Source organism: Neoarthrinium moseri (assembly GCF_022829205.1).
Source record: "Neoarthrinium moseri strain CBS 164.80 chromosome Unknown scaffold1_Wmoseri_CBS_16480, whole genome shotgun sequence".
Classification (NCBI taxonomy): Eukaryota; Fungi; Ascomycota; class Sordariomycetes; order Amphisphaeriales; family Apiosporaceae; genus Neoarthrinium; species Neoarthrinium moseri.
Genome location: NW_026055115.1, coordinates 2,321,298 through 2,337,669, shown reverse-complemented (window position 1 = coordinate 2,337,669; position 16,372 = coordinate 2,321,298). Strand labels below are relative to the sequence as shown.

The 16,372-nt window shown below is 53.8% G+C and overlaps 2 protein-coding genes across 2 annotated transcripts; both read left to right on the top strand.

The window, feature by feature from the left end:
• Nucleotides 1-3,390: 3,390 nt before the first annotated feature.
• JN550_000741 (uncharacterized protein) lies at nt 3,391-6,564 on the top strand (the record flags this gene model as incomplete). Its single annotated transcript, XM_049319259.1, has 1 exon — nt 3,391-6,564. The coding sequence occupies one exon, from the start codon at nt 3,391-3,393 to the stop codon at nt 6,562-6,564; it is 3,174 nt and encodes a 1,057-aa protein (XP_049178030.1).
• Nucleotides 6,565-12,545: 5,981 nt separating this feature from the next.
• JN550_000740 (uncharacterized protein) lies at nt 12,546-15,192 on the top strand (the record flags this gene model as incomplete). The annotated part of the gene is made up of 4 exons (XM_049319248.1): nt 12,546-13,372; nt 13,426-14,332; nt 14,391-14,582; nt 14,638-15,192. The coding sequence occupies 4 exons, from the start codon at nt 12,546-12,548 to the stop codon at nt 15,190-15,192; spliced, it is 2,481 nt and encodes an 826-aa protein (XP_049178029.1).
• Between the last annotated feature and the right edge of the window lie 1,180 nt (nt 15,193-16,372).

The window sequence follows — 16,372 nt, the reverse complement described above, 5'->3', positions numbered from 1 at the left end:
CTGGGACTCTGGGACTCTGGGACTCTGGGACTCTGGGACTCTGGGAGAGACTCAAGCCACAGCAACCTGCAAAACTGGGGGGGGGAAGAGCCTGTGAGGAGCCTTTCTCGTAGGGCGGGGGATGCGATGCGATTCCGACATCACTTCAACGGGACTGGGGACACCACCCACTGACCACCAATCGAACCTGGCAGCGCACCTGGGCAGGCGGGTGTGCCCTGTGCGCCTGGCCAAGCTGCAGAGGAACAAGGGGGACACCTCCCAAGGGAAATTGGACATTACCTAGGTACCTTCGGCCCCCCGTTTTGGGTTTGGCGGCTGCTCGGTCTGGCTCGGTCGAGCATCGCTTGGCCTCTAAGGGGGGCCAAGGGGAGCTGCTTGCATGCGGACCAGTGCCAGCTTGCCCCAGCCCAAGCAGTTTCGTTTCGATAGTGGGCTTGCTGGTCACTGGACTTTAGTCCCCAGGGACCGGAGCAAACAAATGGGCAACCGTACCAACTATCGACGACCACCTCGGGGTCTAGGTTCAGTTACTGCACAGCAGGAGAAGGGTGACACTCCGCCAACTGGCTAAACTACCTACCTAGGCACTTGGGGACCTTATTCACAGTTGGTCGTGCTGCTGTTTTTCTTCTCCGCTGCAGCGAGCCCCCCTGTAGCGATCTACTATGGTACTGTGGCGGGCCGGCAAAGTTCAGATGGGACTGAAATCTCCGTTGGCCTTGATTACATTATCCACACCTTCATTCCGGATCGAGACACTTCAGCAACGTTTTAGCCCCACTCTCCCGATGCTACCTGCGCAAGTCGCTGTGCTATGTATTACTCCAAGTCAGTCGGCTGAGACACCAGGTGGCCAGGCTCGACGTCAACCTGCAAGCGAAGGTCAAAATAATCAGCACAGGCCAGTTCTACATATATGCACACCTTAGTAATGGTAGTACAGTCAGTCTGCACCACGCGAGAGGCAGAAGCAGCAGCAGCAGCAGACGTCGCGGCAGCGCGGGCCACCAAAGGGCACCGCCTCCAACTCGGTAGCATAACCGATGCTACCATGGGTCTTCCGTGTGACTCGGAACCAGTCTTTTCTTACCCCAGATATCCATCCGCCAGATGCCTCATAAAAGCCCTGCAGTCGCGTAGAAGCGCACCTAGCATTACACCTTGTCCCGCTGCATGACAACCAGAAACCCGAAGAGGACGTGGCAGGACGTGAAGTGTTCACGCCCAGACGAAGCTGGCCTCCGCTATTGCATCTATACGGGCAAATAGAACAAGGCCGTCTTCATCACTACGCCCTCCGCAATCGGTTTGCCGATGATAAAGTCCTGCGTCGCACCGTGTGTCCGGGCATGATCCAGGATTGGTCTGCCGAACCTCTCTGAGTTGCCGTTTACACCGGAAGGTGGCTGTGGCGACGAGGCTACAGGCTGAGGGAATCGCAAATATCGGCACTCCCAGTACCGCACCGCATAAGATCCTCCGTAGTATGGTGTTCTTTCCCGGTCATTGCAGGTTTCCGGGTGGTTCTCTTCCGGGCACACAATTGGGAGGTCGAAATGCCCATGTTGTACCATGTCGCGGATGGTTGAGAGTAGAACACAAGTCTGGTTAAGTTGTCACTTCTACATTTCCTTATTCGAGGGCTGATGTTCCCAAGAATCATAGTAGCGATGGCTTAGGTAAACACATCATCCTGCAATAGCCTCCCGTGATATATTAGGCCTGTAGGCACAGTATCTGCCAGCCTCGCCAAGTAGAGCCTAGTAATTTCTTTGATTTCACAAAATACTTCTTTTCCCCCATTGAAGTGTATTGTAATAAGAATTCGTCTTGGCCATCTAGTTCTTCTGATATTGAGCTTCTTACGTTACCCGATTTCGCTCATTGTCCCGCACGTGGACTGCCAGGAGATATGGCACAAGAATGGTTCTGGTACCAACAAGGTAAATGGACTAGAATGCGTAAGGAAAGCATCATCTATGTTGCCCGGCATGTATACAATACGGTACGCTACATTCGCAGCCTAGAATGAGGCCGGAGTTATCAATGATCACATACTCTTGGCTATAGGGTTTGGAATGCGTTATGGACTCGCACGGTTCAGTTCTCCCTTTCCCTCACGCTTTCCAGTCCAGTTGCCCACTTCAGCACATATCCAAGAACCGCAAAGAAGAATGCACTCATGATGAGACCATGCTGGTTTGAGGCGTCCGTCCGGTATCCGTTCCCACAATGGCCTGTAACCATTTTATCTCACAACACACATACTTCCCGCCTTGCATGCCGTTCGTATCATCAAAACCACTGCGAGCCTTGACTTCATAAGTCAGCACGTGCGTTGTGAATCATTGCCATATCAGGGCTGGGTCCTTCATGGCGTCGTTTCACAGCAGCGGAAGACGCGCGCTGGCATGGGAAGACATTGCATTGGCAAGGACTTCTACCCAAACCACGGCACGGCATGGTAAATGGCTTCTTTGTTTTATGGTGACGGCTTTCGAGTTTGACAGTTACCCAAACCCAGACCCAAGGTCCGAAGAAGATAGAGGCAAAACGGTCTATGTTCGTCTATTGTAGTATACTACTGGCGGGTGGAAGACGGGCGCCAGCGCCACTCACGGCCAACCGAAACTAACTTGGACACACAGGATTGAACAAGCGCACTCTCGTACGGTATTAATATCACGCGCCGGTCACTGGAAATTTTCTGAATCGTTCGACATTGCAGCCAAAGAGACGGGAGGTGTATTCTAGGTGTCAGGCACCGACAATAATGACTAGGACGGAACGCTGAGCTGGCTGCACTACGTTGGTGAGCGACGATGACCAGTCCACCGACTGCGTTAAGTGCTGTTCCCTCTGCAACAACTGGCTATTACGTACGATTCACATTTAAAGGATTACGATATTGCCATATCTATTATGAAATGGTCAATCTGGAGACGAACATTGTCGGGCTTAGATTGGGCTTTTGAAACATGCGCTCGAGCTTGAGTGGTGCGTTCGCCAAACGCAAAACGCGTGCTGCATGGTGAAATCTCTGCCTCTGCAATGGCGCTGCATGATGGATGAAAGAAACTCACGTCAGCAGCTCCTCGAGGGATCCCGTTTCGGCGTTGGACGAACAGGCAAGAAATACCATTGTCGTCGAAGGAATTACCATGGTACTATTAGTTAGGCTGCTGCGACCCAACGTGATACGGTCGATAGGCCGTCCCCACATCGGGAAAAACCCGGCTCAACAGAAAACCAGCGGCCAGCGGCTGCCCCTCATCACCAGAGCACGGTCCCCACAACAGACGCCCGAAATTCTTTCCACAGCGTGAACCCTCACCAAACACACATCATCATCGAAAATCCTGCTTATCGCCGTCGAGGTCGCCCATCATGCCGCCTCCTCAGCAGAAGCCGGAGAACGTGCTCAAACGAGCCCAGGAGCTCATCGGCGTCGGCCAGCAGCCCGCCGCCCTGACCCTGCTGCACGAGCATGTCACCAACAAGCGATCCCGCAATGTCGCCATCATCTCGCTCGAGCCCGTCATGCTCCTGCTCGTCGAGCTGTCCGTCGAGCAGAAGAAGGGCAAGCTCACCAAGGACGCCCTCTACTCGTACAAGAACATCGCCCAGAACACAAACATCGGCACCATCGAGCTGGTCCTGAAGACCTTCCTGCAGCTGGCTGCCGACAAGGTCGCCACCGCCCAGCAGAAGGCCGACGAGGTCGTCGAGGCCTCGGCCGCCTCGACCAGCATCGATGACCTGGAGGCCAGCGAGACCCCCGAGTCCATCCTCCTGGCCACCGTGTCCAGCGAGCAGTCCCGCGACCGCACGGATCGCGCCATCATCACCCCCTGGCTCAAGTTCCTGTGGGAGGCATACCGCACCGTCCTCGACATCCTCCGCAATAATGCCAGGCTCGAGATCCTGTACCAGGAGACGGCCATGCAGGCCTTCGACTTCTGCCTCAAGCATGCGCGCAAGACCGAGTTCCGCAGACTCTGCGAGCTGTTGCGGAACCACGTCCAGACCGCCGCCAAGTACTCGTCCCAGGTGCACGCCATCAACCTGAACGACCCGGATACCCTGCAGCGCCACCTGGAGACGCGTTTCCGCCAGCTTAACGTTGCCGTCGAGCTCGAGCTCTGGCAGGAGGCCTTCCGCAGCGTCGAGGACATCCACACCCTGCTGAACCTGAGCAAGCGCCCCCCCAAGAACGTCATGATGGCCAACTACTACGAGAGACTCACCCGTATCTTCCTCGTCGGCGAGAACTATCTCTTCCACGCTGCTGCTTGGGCCAAGTACTACAACCTCCTCCGCCAGTCTGCCTCCCTCGTCGCGACTGGCCAGGGCAAGAAGGCCGACAACCCCCCTGCCTCTGAGGCCGACCTCCAGAAGGCTGCTTCCTTCGTGCTCCTCTCCGCCCTCTCCATCCCTGTCATTAGCACCTCGCGCTCTCGCGGCGCCATGGTCGACTTCGATGAGGCCCGCAAGAACAAGAACACCCGGTTGACGCACCTGTTGGGCATGTCCGTCACCCCTACCCGTCAATCTCTCTTCCGTGACGCCCTTTCCAAGGCTCTCCTGAAGCGCGCACGCCCCGAGATCCGTGACTTGTACAACATTCTCGAGGTCGACTTCCACCCTCTTTCCATCTGCCAGAAGATCTCCCCCATTCTGACCCAGATTGGTGCCGACCCCGAGATGGAGAAGTACATTCTGCCGCTGCAACAGGTTATCCTCACACGTCTGTTCCAACAGCTCTCGCAGGTGTACGAGACTGTCGACCTGGCCTTTGTCCAGCGCCTGGCAGACTTCCCCGAGGCTTACAAGGTCACTCTCGGAACCATTGAGAAGTTTATTATGAACGGTAACAAGAAGGGAGACCTTTCCATCCGCATGGATCATGCTACTGGTGTCCTGAGCTTCGACGCCGATGTCTTTGCCTCCTCCAAGGCCGTCCACTCGGGTTCCGCTGCAGGTTCCGCCGAGGCCGAGTCCGGCTCCGTTCAGCGCCTCCAGAGCACTCCGGCAGAGATCGTCCGATCTCAGCTGACCCGCCTGGCCAGATGCCTCCACACAACTGCCTACTACATTGACCCGACCTACAACGAGGCTCGCATCAAGGCTCGCGAGGCTGCCCTTGCCAGGGCCAAGGCTGGCGCTGATGAGGAGCACCGGGAGATTTTGGCCCGAAAGGAGATCATTCACAAGCGCAAGGAAGAGGCATCCGAACTCCACGCTAAGAGGGAGAAGGAGAAGGCGATGCTGAAGCGCCGCCAGGAAGCTGCCTTGGCCGAGGCTGAGGAGAAGCGCCTGGCCCAGGAGCAGAAGGACCGCGAGGAGAAGCGTCTCAGGGACGAGAGAGACCGCGTCCGCAAGGAGGAGCTCAAGAAGCAGATTGCTGAACTGAAGATTGGTCCCAATGCTATCGATATCGACGTGGAGAACTTGGATGACCTCGACTCCAACCGTCTTCGTGCTATGAAGCTCCAGCAGCTCGAGCGTGAGAAGAACGACGTTAATGAGAGGCTCCGTGTTACCGGGAAGCGCATCGACTACCTCGAGCGTGCATTCCGAAAGGAGGAGGCCAAGAAGCTGCCCGAAGACTATGCCCAGCAGCGAGAGCGCGATCTGGCTGCCTACGAGAAGATCAAGAAGGACACACTCACCGAGTCCAAGGCGCAGCACAAGGAGAACGTAGAGCTCAAGCACAGATTGGAGCGTCTTGTGCCCCACTACGAGACCTTCACCAAGTCTATCAAGGAACGTCGTCGGGATGAGTTCGAGGCACGCCAGCGCGATGCTCAGAAGGAGTTCGAGCGCCAGGTCGCCGCTCGCAAGAAGGAGTACCGTGAGCGCAAGCTTCGCGAGAAGCGTGAGCGCGAAGAGCAGGAGCGTGCTCTGCGGGAAGCTGAAGAGCGTGCCCAGAAGGAGAAGGAAGAGAGGGAGCGGCTGGCCGAGCAGAAGCGTGCTGAGCTGGCCAAGCTCAAGGAGCAGCGTGAGAAGGAGAGACAAGAAGGTCTTGAGAGGGCAGCAATGCAGGCTCGCAGAGAGGAAGAGGCCATGGCCCGCAGACAGGCTGAGAAGGCTGCCGCCGCGTCCGGACCTCCCCGACGCGAGCCCCTCGAGATGTCGCGCGCAGACTCCAGTGATGGCCGACCTCGTCTCAACCTTCCGGGTGCCGGCAAGTGGAGAGAACGAGAGGCATCTCGCACTACTTCAGGAGACCTGCCGCCTCCCCGCGCAGCTGCGCCCCCGGTTGAGAGAGCCGACTCTGATGAGCGCCCATCCGGTCCTCCCCGCCTCAACTCAAATGACCGACCAGCCGGCCCGCCCAGACTCAACCTCGCTGGTAAATCAGGCGGCGGCTCGTCGTGGAGAGATCGTGAGGCGGCCAGGGCTTCTGGTGGTGGTGCCGCCGCACCCGCACCGGCTCCTCGCGCTGCCTCTGGCTCCGGCCCCCGTCCCGAGAGGACCGACACCCCGCCCGCCGAACCCCTCAAGGCATCCGGCGCCCCCGGCAAGTGGGTGCCGCGTCACCTCCGTGACAAGCAGTAAACGTAGAAGGACAGTCGATGCATCGGAGTTCGGGGGATTTCGGCATAGGGTTTTTGGTTCTGTATTTCTAAAAGTCCAGTAGCAGTAGCCTAGTTTCGCTACGAAGCAACGAGTCATCGCATGGCATAATCTGAACCCTGATTGCACAGTTCCGAGTTTCTTGTTTTCATCAGGGTGCATGTTTCTTGACTGATTCCTCGTGAGAATGCCAACACGCGTACTGACCTTAATCATCCCACTGGCATGGTCCACAACATTTCTCCAGTTCGGGTGGCCTTGGGTATAAGCTTGCTTGACATACTCTGCAAAGCAACCACACAATTGACCAGGTCTGTTACATCGAGAATACCGATTCCCCTTGGCCGTGTCTTCATAAGATTGTCTGGATCAGGGCCGTTTCACTGTTGCGCTCGTGACGAGTATCTGACGAGAAAACAAAACCTCTTCGCTTCATGCACACGCGTGAGTTCCTCAGTGTACCCCTCGATAGGCTCTTCAATGGTTACGATCGTGGTGGCTGGCAAGGTCATACCAGAGCGAGGTCTCTATGGTACGGGCTTAGGTCGAGAAGCGCAGTGTCTCGTAGGTTGATCGATCTCAGTCTCCCTATTGAGGCGGAATACATCTCCATTTGGTGGACTAAACTTTTCTCGTTGTATGGTATGCATGGCATGAAATCGCAAGGCTCTCGGCGATCTGGACAATACCAAAGCGCACAATCAAGCAAGCTTCCGCAGCCATCATTCGTGGGCAGGGCTAGGTATACGACCGCTTTATCGAGTCCAGCGTATCCGTGTCTACAAGGTGCCATGGCATTCTCACCCGGGCCTTGTATTTCAATGAATTCAGGGGATCATTTCCCATGGTCAGACTGGAAGTCCAGTGGTGAGCCTCCCCTTGACCTCTCCTGGCCATTGGAAACAACCGTCTCTGGAACAAGATAAATACATGGCCGAGTTTTCTTACAACCTCCAAGCCGCTGATTCTGCCGAGCCAGCTGTGAGCACCAGCTACAGGTGGTAATTTGGGGCCTCGGTATGTACGGAAAGTCATAAAGACTTGGCTCTGCGGAAGTAGAGAAAGAAAAGCAGTGGCTGATGAAAGGCTGGAAACACCTCAAAGTACTAGGGAAAATATCCTCATATTCTTCTAGGACTGATATTGAAACACGTATTGCTGAAGGAGGTTTCTACACCAGAATATACACCAGATTGTACAGGATGCGGAATATTGGAAACATGGGATGCGCTCAAGTGGACGCGGCGGCCGAAGAGTGTTAATATATCGCCGAATCCGTGAGTATTCAATATGCTCTTATACGTTAGAGTTAAGTTGAAGCAGTGCTCTCCAAGATCCCATCCGATGCTATCGGCCAAGAAAACGGGAGCTGTTTACCAAATAGGGGTCGTAGGAGTCGACGGGAGTTGTACAACACTAGAGAAATCTCCTAGGGGAGGCAAGTACTCTATCACATTCGAGATGCGGATTAGCATCAAGGAGTTACGAGGTATGCCATGATTGGGGTTGAAATTTAGGGATACTTCACACGCCATCGTTCGTCACAACCCTCAAGTTCTTCTGTCTTGCAGTTTCTTGGGCTCGCCGATGTGCTTTGTGACGAATAACTCGGTTGACAATGATGATCTCCATGCACCGCATGCTGTGCTCTGATGCTTTGGAGGAATTTGAGGAGATGGTGTATGTTTTCATGCCACGAGAATCTCACAGTCGTTCTGAGATCCCGCTGGCATACCAAGGCCACAAGCCATGAGGGATGAAGTGTTGGCGAGCAGGTCGCATGCCTGTCACTCGGCCACAGTCAGCTGCTTTGCCCTACCTGAGTTCGAGAGCACCTTGAGGACTGTCTCCCAGCTTGCGTAGATCCCAGTGCTCTCTTCCTCTCGAGTGCTTGCGTCAGTCGTGGCCAAGGTTCATGCTTCAGCGTCCAGGAAGCACCGCCCCCCAGGCAGGCTGCGTCTATGCGTCTAGACCTCGACGAGTCCAGACCGTGGTAAGAAAACTCTGAGCACGGCAAGCCGTGTATGGAGGCTGGCTGATGGTCTGCTATGCTGTGAAAAGTATCAGCTGAGAGCTACTGATTTAGCTTGGCCATCGTCCTATACTGACAAAAGGAATGAGGAGTCGGCGGAAAAATTCTTACGCATCTGTACCAACATACTACGTAACTGCTGTACATGCCTGAATAGTGGTCCCGGACCACTTGGTCGTGAAGTTTAAAGAAGGCCATATTGCATAATGCTATTGTTCTGCAGAGTCCGTGTCGCACCATCAGCTGAGTAGATGTCGTCTTGGAAGACCTATCCAGGTGTTTCAAGACCCACTCAAGAGCCGCGTCATGGACGCCATCTTACGACTTATTGCGCAGCCACTTGCTTTGTGCTTGACTCGGCAAGTTGTAGATACTAAGTGTCCGTACATGTCTATGCCTCTGTGGATGGACGGACACTTCATGAAGTGTTGTGCCACAGACAGCTTTGCTTGCGGCCCTAAAAGCTGAAGTTCACATGGCATGACCCTCGCAGCCCGATTGGAGACAAGTCGCCGATGGTATGCTGCCAATATTTAGTGGGTTTTCTCGACATGCCATAGCACTACTCGCGGGAAGTTCTTGCCGGAGACTATTGTCAGTCCGCCGTCTAAGAAGAGCCAGGTATATCCCATGCTTGGCACGAAAACTCACTGGGTGCATCAAGCTCCACAGGCCAACCCCTCAACCGGAGACCTACACGTGGGTATCAAACCCATGAAACTCTGCAGGGTCGCCATTAAGACGATCTCTTGCTTATTCAGGTAGTTTTTGAGGAATGAGCCAATAAGACCTGTAAAGTCTCACAAGGCTGACTGCCAAAATACGAGATGGACCGGGCACCCGCCGTGCTGAACATCGAGAGCCAAGCGGGCCAGCGTGAAGTTGACGCATAGGCCACGCCAGCGAGACAGACGAATCGTCAAATTCATCGCCGGTGGCTTGATGACATGCATCAGGCCCCGAGAGCGACATCCATATCCCGCTCGTGTACCTAGTACCGAAGTTATGTGGCTAAGGTATAGTCTGATACAGCTGTAACCTGTCCGCACGGACTCACTCGGAGCCCAACGGACGGGGTTCTAGACTTTACACCTCTTAGGCTGTCAAGCTATAATGGAAAAGAAATAGAAAATGGGAAGCACAGATCTAGAACGCTTCGCGATTTGCCGTGTGCATGTGAAGTTTGTTGATGATCTTTGCCGGTGCATTTTAGTCTGCTTTCCTAGTACTGCCCCTGGATATAGGTGGAGTAAGTATGAAAATAGTGCCTGCAGCTACGGTGAAGGAAGATGACCGCCACATTCCTTTCTTTAGCTACTTTTCTTTTTCTGTGTGATGACGGCTCGGTGCTCCTAGTGTCCTCGGGGCCGGTGGCTACTGTAACTAATGCATTCTCGAAACTTGATTATGCACTGAAATCGCCAGCACCTTGTGAGACATACAGCTGTAGTTAATCCTGTACGCTGCATAGTTATGATAATTAAAGCCGAGTTTTTTGAGGGTTTGATCGTACTATGAAATTTGTGTCTAGAGGTGTAGGAACTTTGACTTTGACAGAGACTCGATGATGGTAGACTCATGGACGTGCTTTGAGTTGGAACTAGAGCCCTTCTACCGCAATTCTATTATGTAAAAGAGCTGCGCTAAAGGCAACAGAAAAGTGCCTGCGGAAGCCAAACTAGGCCCAGGCAGGCCAGGCGAGGAACTACCCTTTGGCGTCATTCGTTGGACTGACGCGTACAAGGTGGTTATGGGCCCAGGGTATGGGAGAGGGTTTGCTGGGCTACGCTTGGTCTTTGGTCGGCTCCCTCCCGCTGGCTGGGATCCAGCGTAATGGCACCCAGCTTGCTTCTTCTCGGTATGGATTTTCAATCTCTCACAGGCACTGGGAAGCTGTCAGGACGTTGGTTAGTGATCAACAGAGCTTATAGAGTGGAACGTCCTGTAGGCGTAGACATCGGTGTAGAAATATTTGGCGCAGACCGCCACGTCTCCCGGAATTCCTCGTACGTCGCAATGGGGTGGGAGTCTTTATGAAGCACATCGCATTACTTTATGAAGCCCGTGCCCTCAAGACTCCTCGCATTGGGAGGCCCACTCAAGGGAGAAGACTGAATACGAGACGGAAGAGTACCTGGAGGCTTCAGTGGCTGATGTGAAAAGGTACATCGAGTTTTTGCGGAGGTCGAAATAGCGGCCTTGTTAGGTCATGTGGGAATAGAGTTGGCTTGATACCCTCTTGGGCCAAGGATCTACAGAAGCCCGAAAATCACTAGACGGGGGCTAATGTAGGAACAAACTCGGGTTTTTCATCGGCCACGAGATTTTCACGCAGTTTCGGCAGCAAGTGAAAAGAAAGCCCGACAATTTGGTGCCGTGGTCCTGCCGCAGACACGATGTGTCAAAAGAAATGACTTTCCTTGGTGCTAGGGCTGACTCGACTGCGCTTGACAAGAACCCGGCCAACCCGGCCAAGTCCGGCATGACAGGGGCTCTTGCGTGAACCCCCCAGACCAGTCGACTCTCGAGACAAAGACGTCGGGTGCCCGAGGACAAAGATCTTCCGATGGCATTGTCGCCCGCTGAACGGTTGCGTTCCTGGAACTCTAGTGCCTTGCAGGAACCAGGTGACGTCTGAATCAGACTCCAGGTCTAGTTGGGGTGAATCGTTTCTGCAGCAAGCCTCACCCGTTACCTCCGCATTTTTCAGCTACACACTGCTTGGAGGTGGCTGAACCAAGAGTCGTGGGGTGGCGCGTTCGTTGTGGTTGACGTCAATTATGCCCTGGCCGGGTCGTCTGGTGGCGCATCCGCTGCGCTGTGTCCACAGGCGCGACGCCCGGCTTGGACGCCCGTCCCGCTTCATCACTGTAAGATGAGAAGAAAAGTCCGAGGTGAGACACACAAGGCGGCATCTCCTCCGGGGGGAAATTCTGCCTTATGTGATCTCCATGAAAAGATGGGTTTAAGAAATGGAGCTGTCATGCCCTCTTATTGAATTCTCGTAAAGGAGAAATCATGTGTATTATACTTATACGCACCATCGGGCTTCGGCCGATGTTTGCCTGGGGAAAATTTTTGTCGCAGGTGAGTCCACTAAGGGGGTTACGCGGCACCTGTCAAGCCGGTGGGCGAGATCGCTTCGGACCGGATCTGTGGGTTTTCTGGCCTCACAAGTACTCACGCCGCCTTCAGAACAAAAGCATGGGTAGCCCGACCTGTAATATGAGGTGGTCCACCTAGGCCTGCAAGCATGAGGCACTGCGGCTCAGAAATGGACGAGGAATAAGACTTTTTTCCCAACTCCGAAGACGAGCAAGTCAGGACTCCCAAACCACGTGGGTGGGTCGGTCTCCTACCCAATAGAGTATGTGGGCGCCTTTCTATAAATGGTCCAATGGGCCCATGACCAGGGTGATCCCCGTTGGCGGGGTACTTCACACCAGGGTGCAGAATACGAGACTAAGCAAGTACCTGGCCTGGAGCGTTATAGAAGTGGGACTGTTTCGAAAGCACATACCCCTTGGTGAGGTTCGAGATCCAAGCAACACGCCGCATGTACCTGCGGACGACGGGGCACCAACCTGCTGGTAGCGCGGATGATGTTATGTCGACAGTTTCCGTGACAAATATCCCTACCAGCTGAGGCTCGCAGGGCGGGCGCGAGTAGGATTGCGGAGGGCCCGAATGGATCGAACGAAATTTGTGTGCTGCTAGGAGGTCAGTTCCGGGGGAGATTGATGTACAAGCTCTTTCACGATCAATAAAGTAGCGGGAGAGCCCGCGAGCTCCTGGTCTGATGATGGTTTTCCTCCGTCCTCTACATACTGTCGTTCTCTACACTCCTTCCTTGTTTTCTATAACTATTTTGATATTTGATAATTCTTTAATGAATCCATAAACCACGCTCTTTACTAAGAAGTTCGCAACCATGGGTCTCGCCAGGCAAGGCTCCGTCAAGGTAGCGAACGTAAACGTTCCTCAGCGTCTGCTGTCTACCAGGAGGAACCCGAACGCTACCCGATGGCAACCCCGTGATGAGGGACAAGAAGTTATTGCACAGAACGGACCGGTTCAAGACGCTATCCGCGAGGAACGAAGACTTTCCTTGGTGTATGATGAGCCCAGAGGCCGAAGGCCTTCACTCGGCGCGGCAAATGGCGGGTATGGGCATCGAAGACTCAGTGACCCAGTCACCAAGAGGGAGACGTCTTCCTTAAGGTCATCTCGCCTCACCACACTGGAAGATATCGAAGCTTCCCGACCTACTTCTAGAGGAGACACAACATCACAAGCCTTCCCTACCCTTGACGAGTCCCTGCACACGTTCAGGTTCGACCACGACGGTTCAAGCTACAACCACTGGGAGAAGAGTGGCAGGTCATCTGCCCAGTCGACAACATGGTCCGAGGCTCCGGAAACCCGCCCTCAGCGTTCGGGTACGGTCAAGGCCATGGTCCAGAAGGTCATTCCCGATGCTGTTCTGCAACGAGGTCGCAGTGTCGCCCAGAGAGTGAGGCGAAGCAGTATACACGAAGTATACGAGAAGGCCAAGCTGAGGGGAAAGGAACTCGAGCGGAAACCCTGGGCCCAAACCCTTTTCGAGATCACTTTCTACACGTTGCTGCTCTGCTTCATCTACTTCGTGCTTATTGGTGTACCCCTGTGGAACGGTGCCGTATGGTGGCTCTATTATGCTGTTCAGACCAAGTTCGTCCTTCAGGGAGGTTGGGCTATTACCATCGGCATTGCAGTCTTGTGAGTGGAATTTCTATCTCTCAGCTTACGAACGTAAAACTGACCACCACTAGCTATGCTTTCGGACCACTCTTATGCCTGTTCGAGGACGAGCCTCCCCAGGTTGGTGAACGGCCTGCTGACTTTGACCGTACCACTATCCCGGGAGTTCATAACACGGCTTTACTGGTTCCTTGCTACAAGTCGGAGAACATCATTGGCCCTACTCTGGAAGCTGCTCTCAAGATCTTCCCGCCATCCCACATCTTCGTTATTGCTAATGGTAACTCGGAAACCCCTCTTGACGATACTGAGGGCGTCTGTCGCAAGTACGGTGTACAGCACGTTTGGTCATCTGTTGGCTCCAAAATCGTGGCCCAATACGTTGGATGCTACAAGGCTAAGCGTTTCGAAAATGTGCTTCTGATTGATGACGATTGCGCACTGCCACCGAACTTCCCCATCGTCAGCGAGCAACTCACCGGAAAAGTAAAGAGTATTGGTTACACTATCAAGAGTGTCGGTCCCAACTCGTCCAAGGGAACGTGGTGCCAACAGGCGCAGGATCTCGAATACAAGCTCTCAGGATTGCAAAGATTGCTCGCTGGCAAGATGGGAAGTGCCACTTTCCCCCACGGTGCTATCTCTCTCTGGAACCGCAAGTTTCTCATCAGCATCTTCAACGACCACCCCGGATATTCGGTCTCGGAGGATTGGTTCTTCGGTGACAGTTGCCGTCGTCTTGGTGGTAGAATCACTATGTGCTCCGCGGTCTTTGTCGAGACGGAAACTCCCGATGCGATCTTCTTCAGCAGCGGTGGCAGTCGTGGCGGCTTTGGAGAGATGACAGTCTTTAAGCAACGCTTCATGCGCTGGAACTTCTTTTTCGTCAACGGAATCTATTACAACATGAAGTACATTATCAAGAGCTGGCGACTGGGCTGGTGGGAATTCGGCGCCAAGCTCTTTGTTTTCCAGGAGGTAAGCTCTAATAGCACTCTCCCTTCTAATCGCCGTTACTAATCATTCACTAAAATAGGTTTACGAGACGCTTCTCTACCTGTTCACGCCATTCGTTCTACCCATTTCATTCTATGTGCGACCTGACTTCTGCGGATATATGCTCCTTGCCACAATCGGCATGTATCTGCTCAACACGCTCATTTTCAACGAGGTCCACCTGCGCAGACGGAACGAGCGTATCAGCTGGACCGTTGTTCTAGTATACTACGTAAGTTCCAAGTCTAGAGAATCATTCTGAAGAAATATCACTGATAATTATATAGATGCCGTACAAGCTCATCTTGACCCTTGTTAACGTGGCAAGTTGCTACTGGTCCCTTTACAAATACGCAAAATACTTCGCAAAGCGCCACCCCAAGATCATCGAAGATGAAAAGGCTGTCGAGGTGGCTATGCGGATAGACGAGGAAACTTACATCGACGAGAAAGGCGATCGCGCTCATCTCACCAAGTCCTTTACAACGGCCTCGAGCAGGAGCAGCGATTACGATCAGGACACGAAAGCCACTGAGCTGGGTCACATGCGGCCGAATAGGCTGAGCTTCATTGCGGGAGAGGTCGACTCGATACCACCTTCTCCCACTTGGCCACAACCGACATATTCGCCCTCGCCATACTCGCCCCAGACATTTCCTGGCCAAGCCTATCCAGTTCAACCACAATCCGCCCCTCTGGGTGTGCATTCTACCGACTTTGGTGCTTCCCCCAACTTGCAACGATCCAACACGCGTCGCAGTTACGACCGGGTATTGTCCTACTACATCGTGGAGAGGGAAGATGGGCGGAAGAAGGACAGCTGGGCTGAAAGCCCTGTCTAGTAATGTTGCCATGCTTTTGAATCACGATTGGGTTCGGCGTTATCCTGGACAGGAGTTCAAAGACGGAAAGTTGGAAAAGGTTTACAAGTTCGCTGTACATATTTGACAGTCCTTGTCTAAAATGGGGGGGGTATCATTGTGTCGAACCACGACTTATCAGTTGGGGTTTCATAAACATGTGTTCGTTCTGATGTATATACACTTCATGATCATGAGGGCTCTGGTTATTCCACCAAGTATCCGTATATCATATTGATATTCAAAGTCCGCTACAGTGCACCTACCAATTTGTGATGCTTCTGGCAATAAGTTGTCCCAAAGCTGCATAAGCGGCCCCTGTCAACCAGCACTAGGACGGAATCCGACGGCCCCAAGATGTGGTCAATGCTACCCGGTTGTTTCAACATGGACGCCGGGGGCTCTCTGTGGATGTCGCCATTCGGAGGTTTCCGTGCGACTTGCAAGGGCCCTGTCAGCGGAACTACACAGTACCATAGGACAACGATTTTAGCTACACAATTCATTATTAGTCACATCACCCTTTGGCGTGTAACTTGCAATCTGTTCTTCGTCGCTGGAATGCTCTGAAGTTGCTGCTATTTCTTGCACGCTCTTCAGGGGCGAAGTCCACCCACTTTGCAACGTGAGGCTGCCTCGTGTTCGGATATGCGGCGGAGGCAAGCCGGAAACCCTGTGAAAGAGTTCCGGCCCACGTTCACGAGTGCCTGGACAATTTCCATCGCGCGCGGGTCCATGGCAGCCAAGCAGACCGTTATGCTGCAAGGCTGCCCGGTGGATACAGGTACAGCACATAATAGCGCAGCGCGGTGAGATTTGAGTCTCATTTATCCATGGGGGGACCCTAGGCCTAGACATCGTCCGATGGCTCTTTTCGCTGCGGGGCTCCATCCACTAAGGCATCCTTTCCCCTGGGTATAACCCGTAAGCGGCCTGTTGGCTCGTTCGGCGCCTTGGCGGTCGTGAGAACAATCCGTGCGTTGCAGCATCAATGACACGAGGTCATAGCAGTTTACCCGAACCACTCCCGCGCAGACCGATGCTCAGATTTGTTACTGGACTTCAATATCTTGTGCGTGGAAGCAGCCAGCCATATAATCTTTGCTGCACTAATGCAACTTGTGGCAACTTGAAGAACCTTGGAGTCGCATAGTTCGTTTCA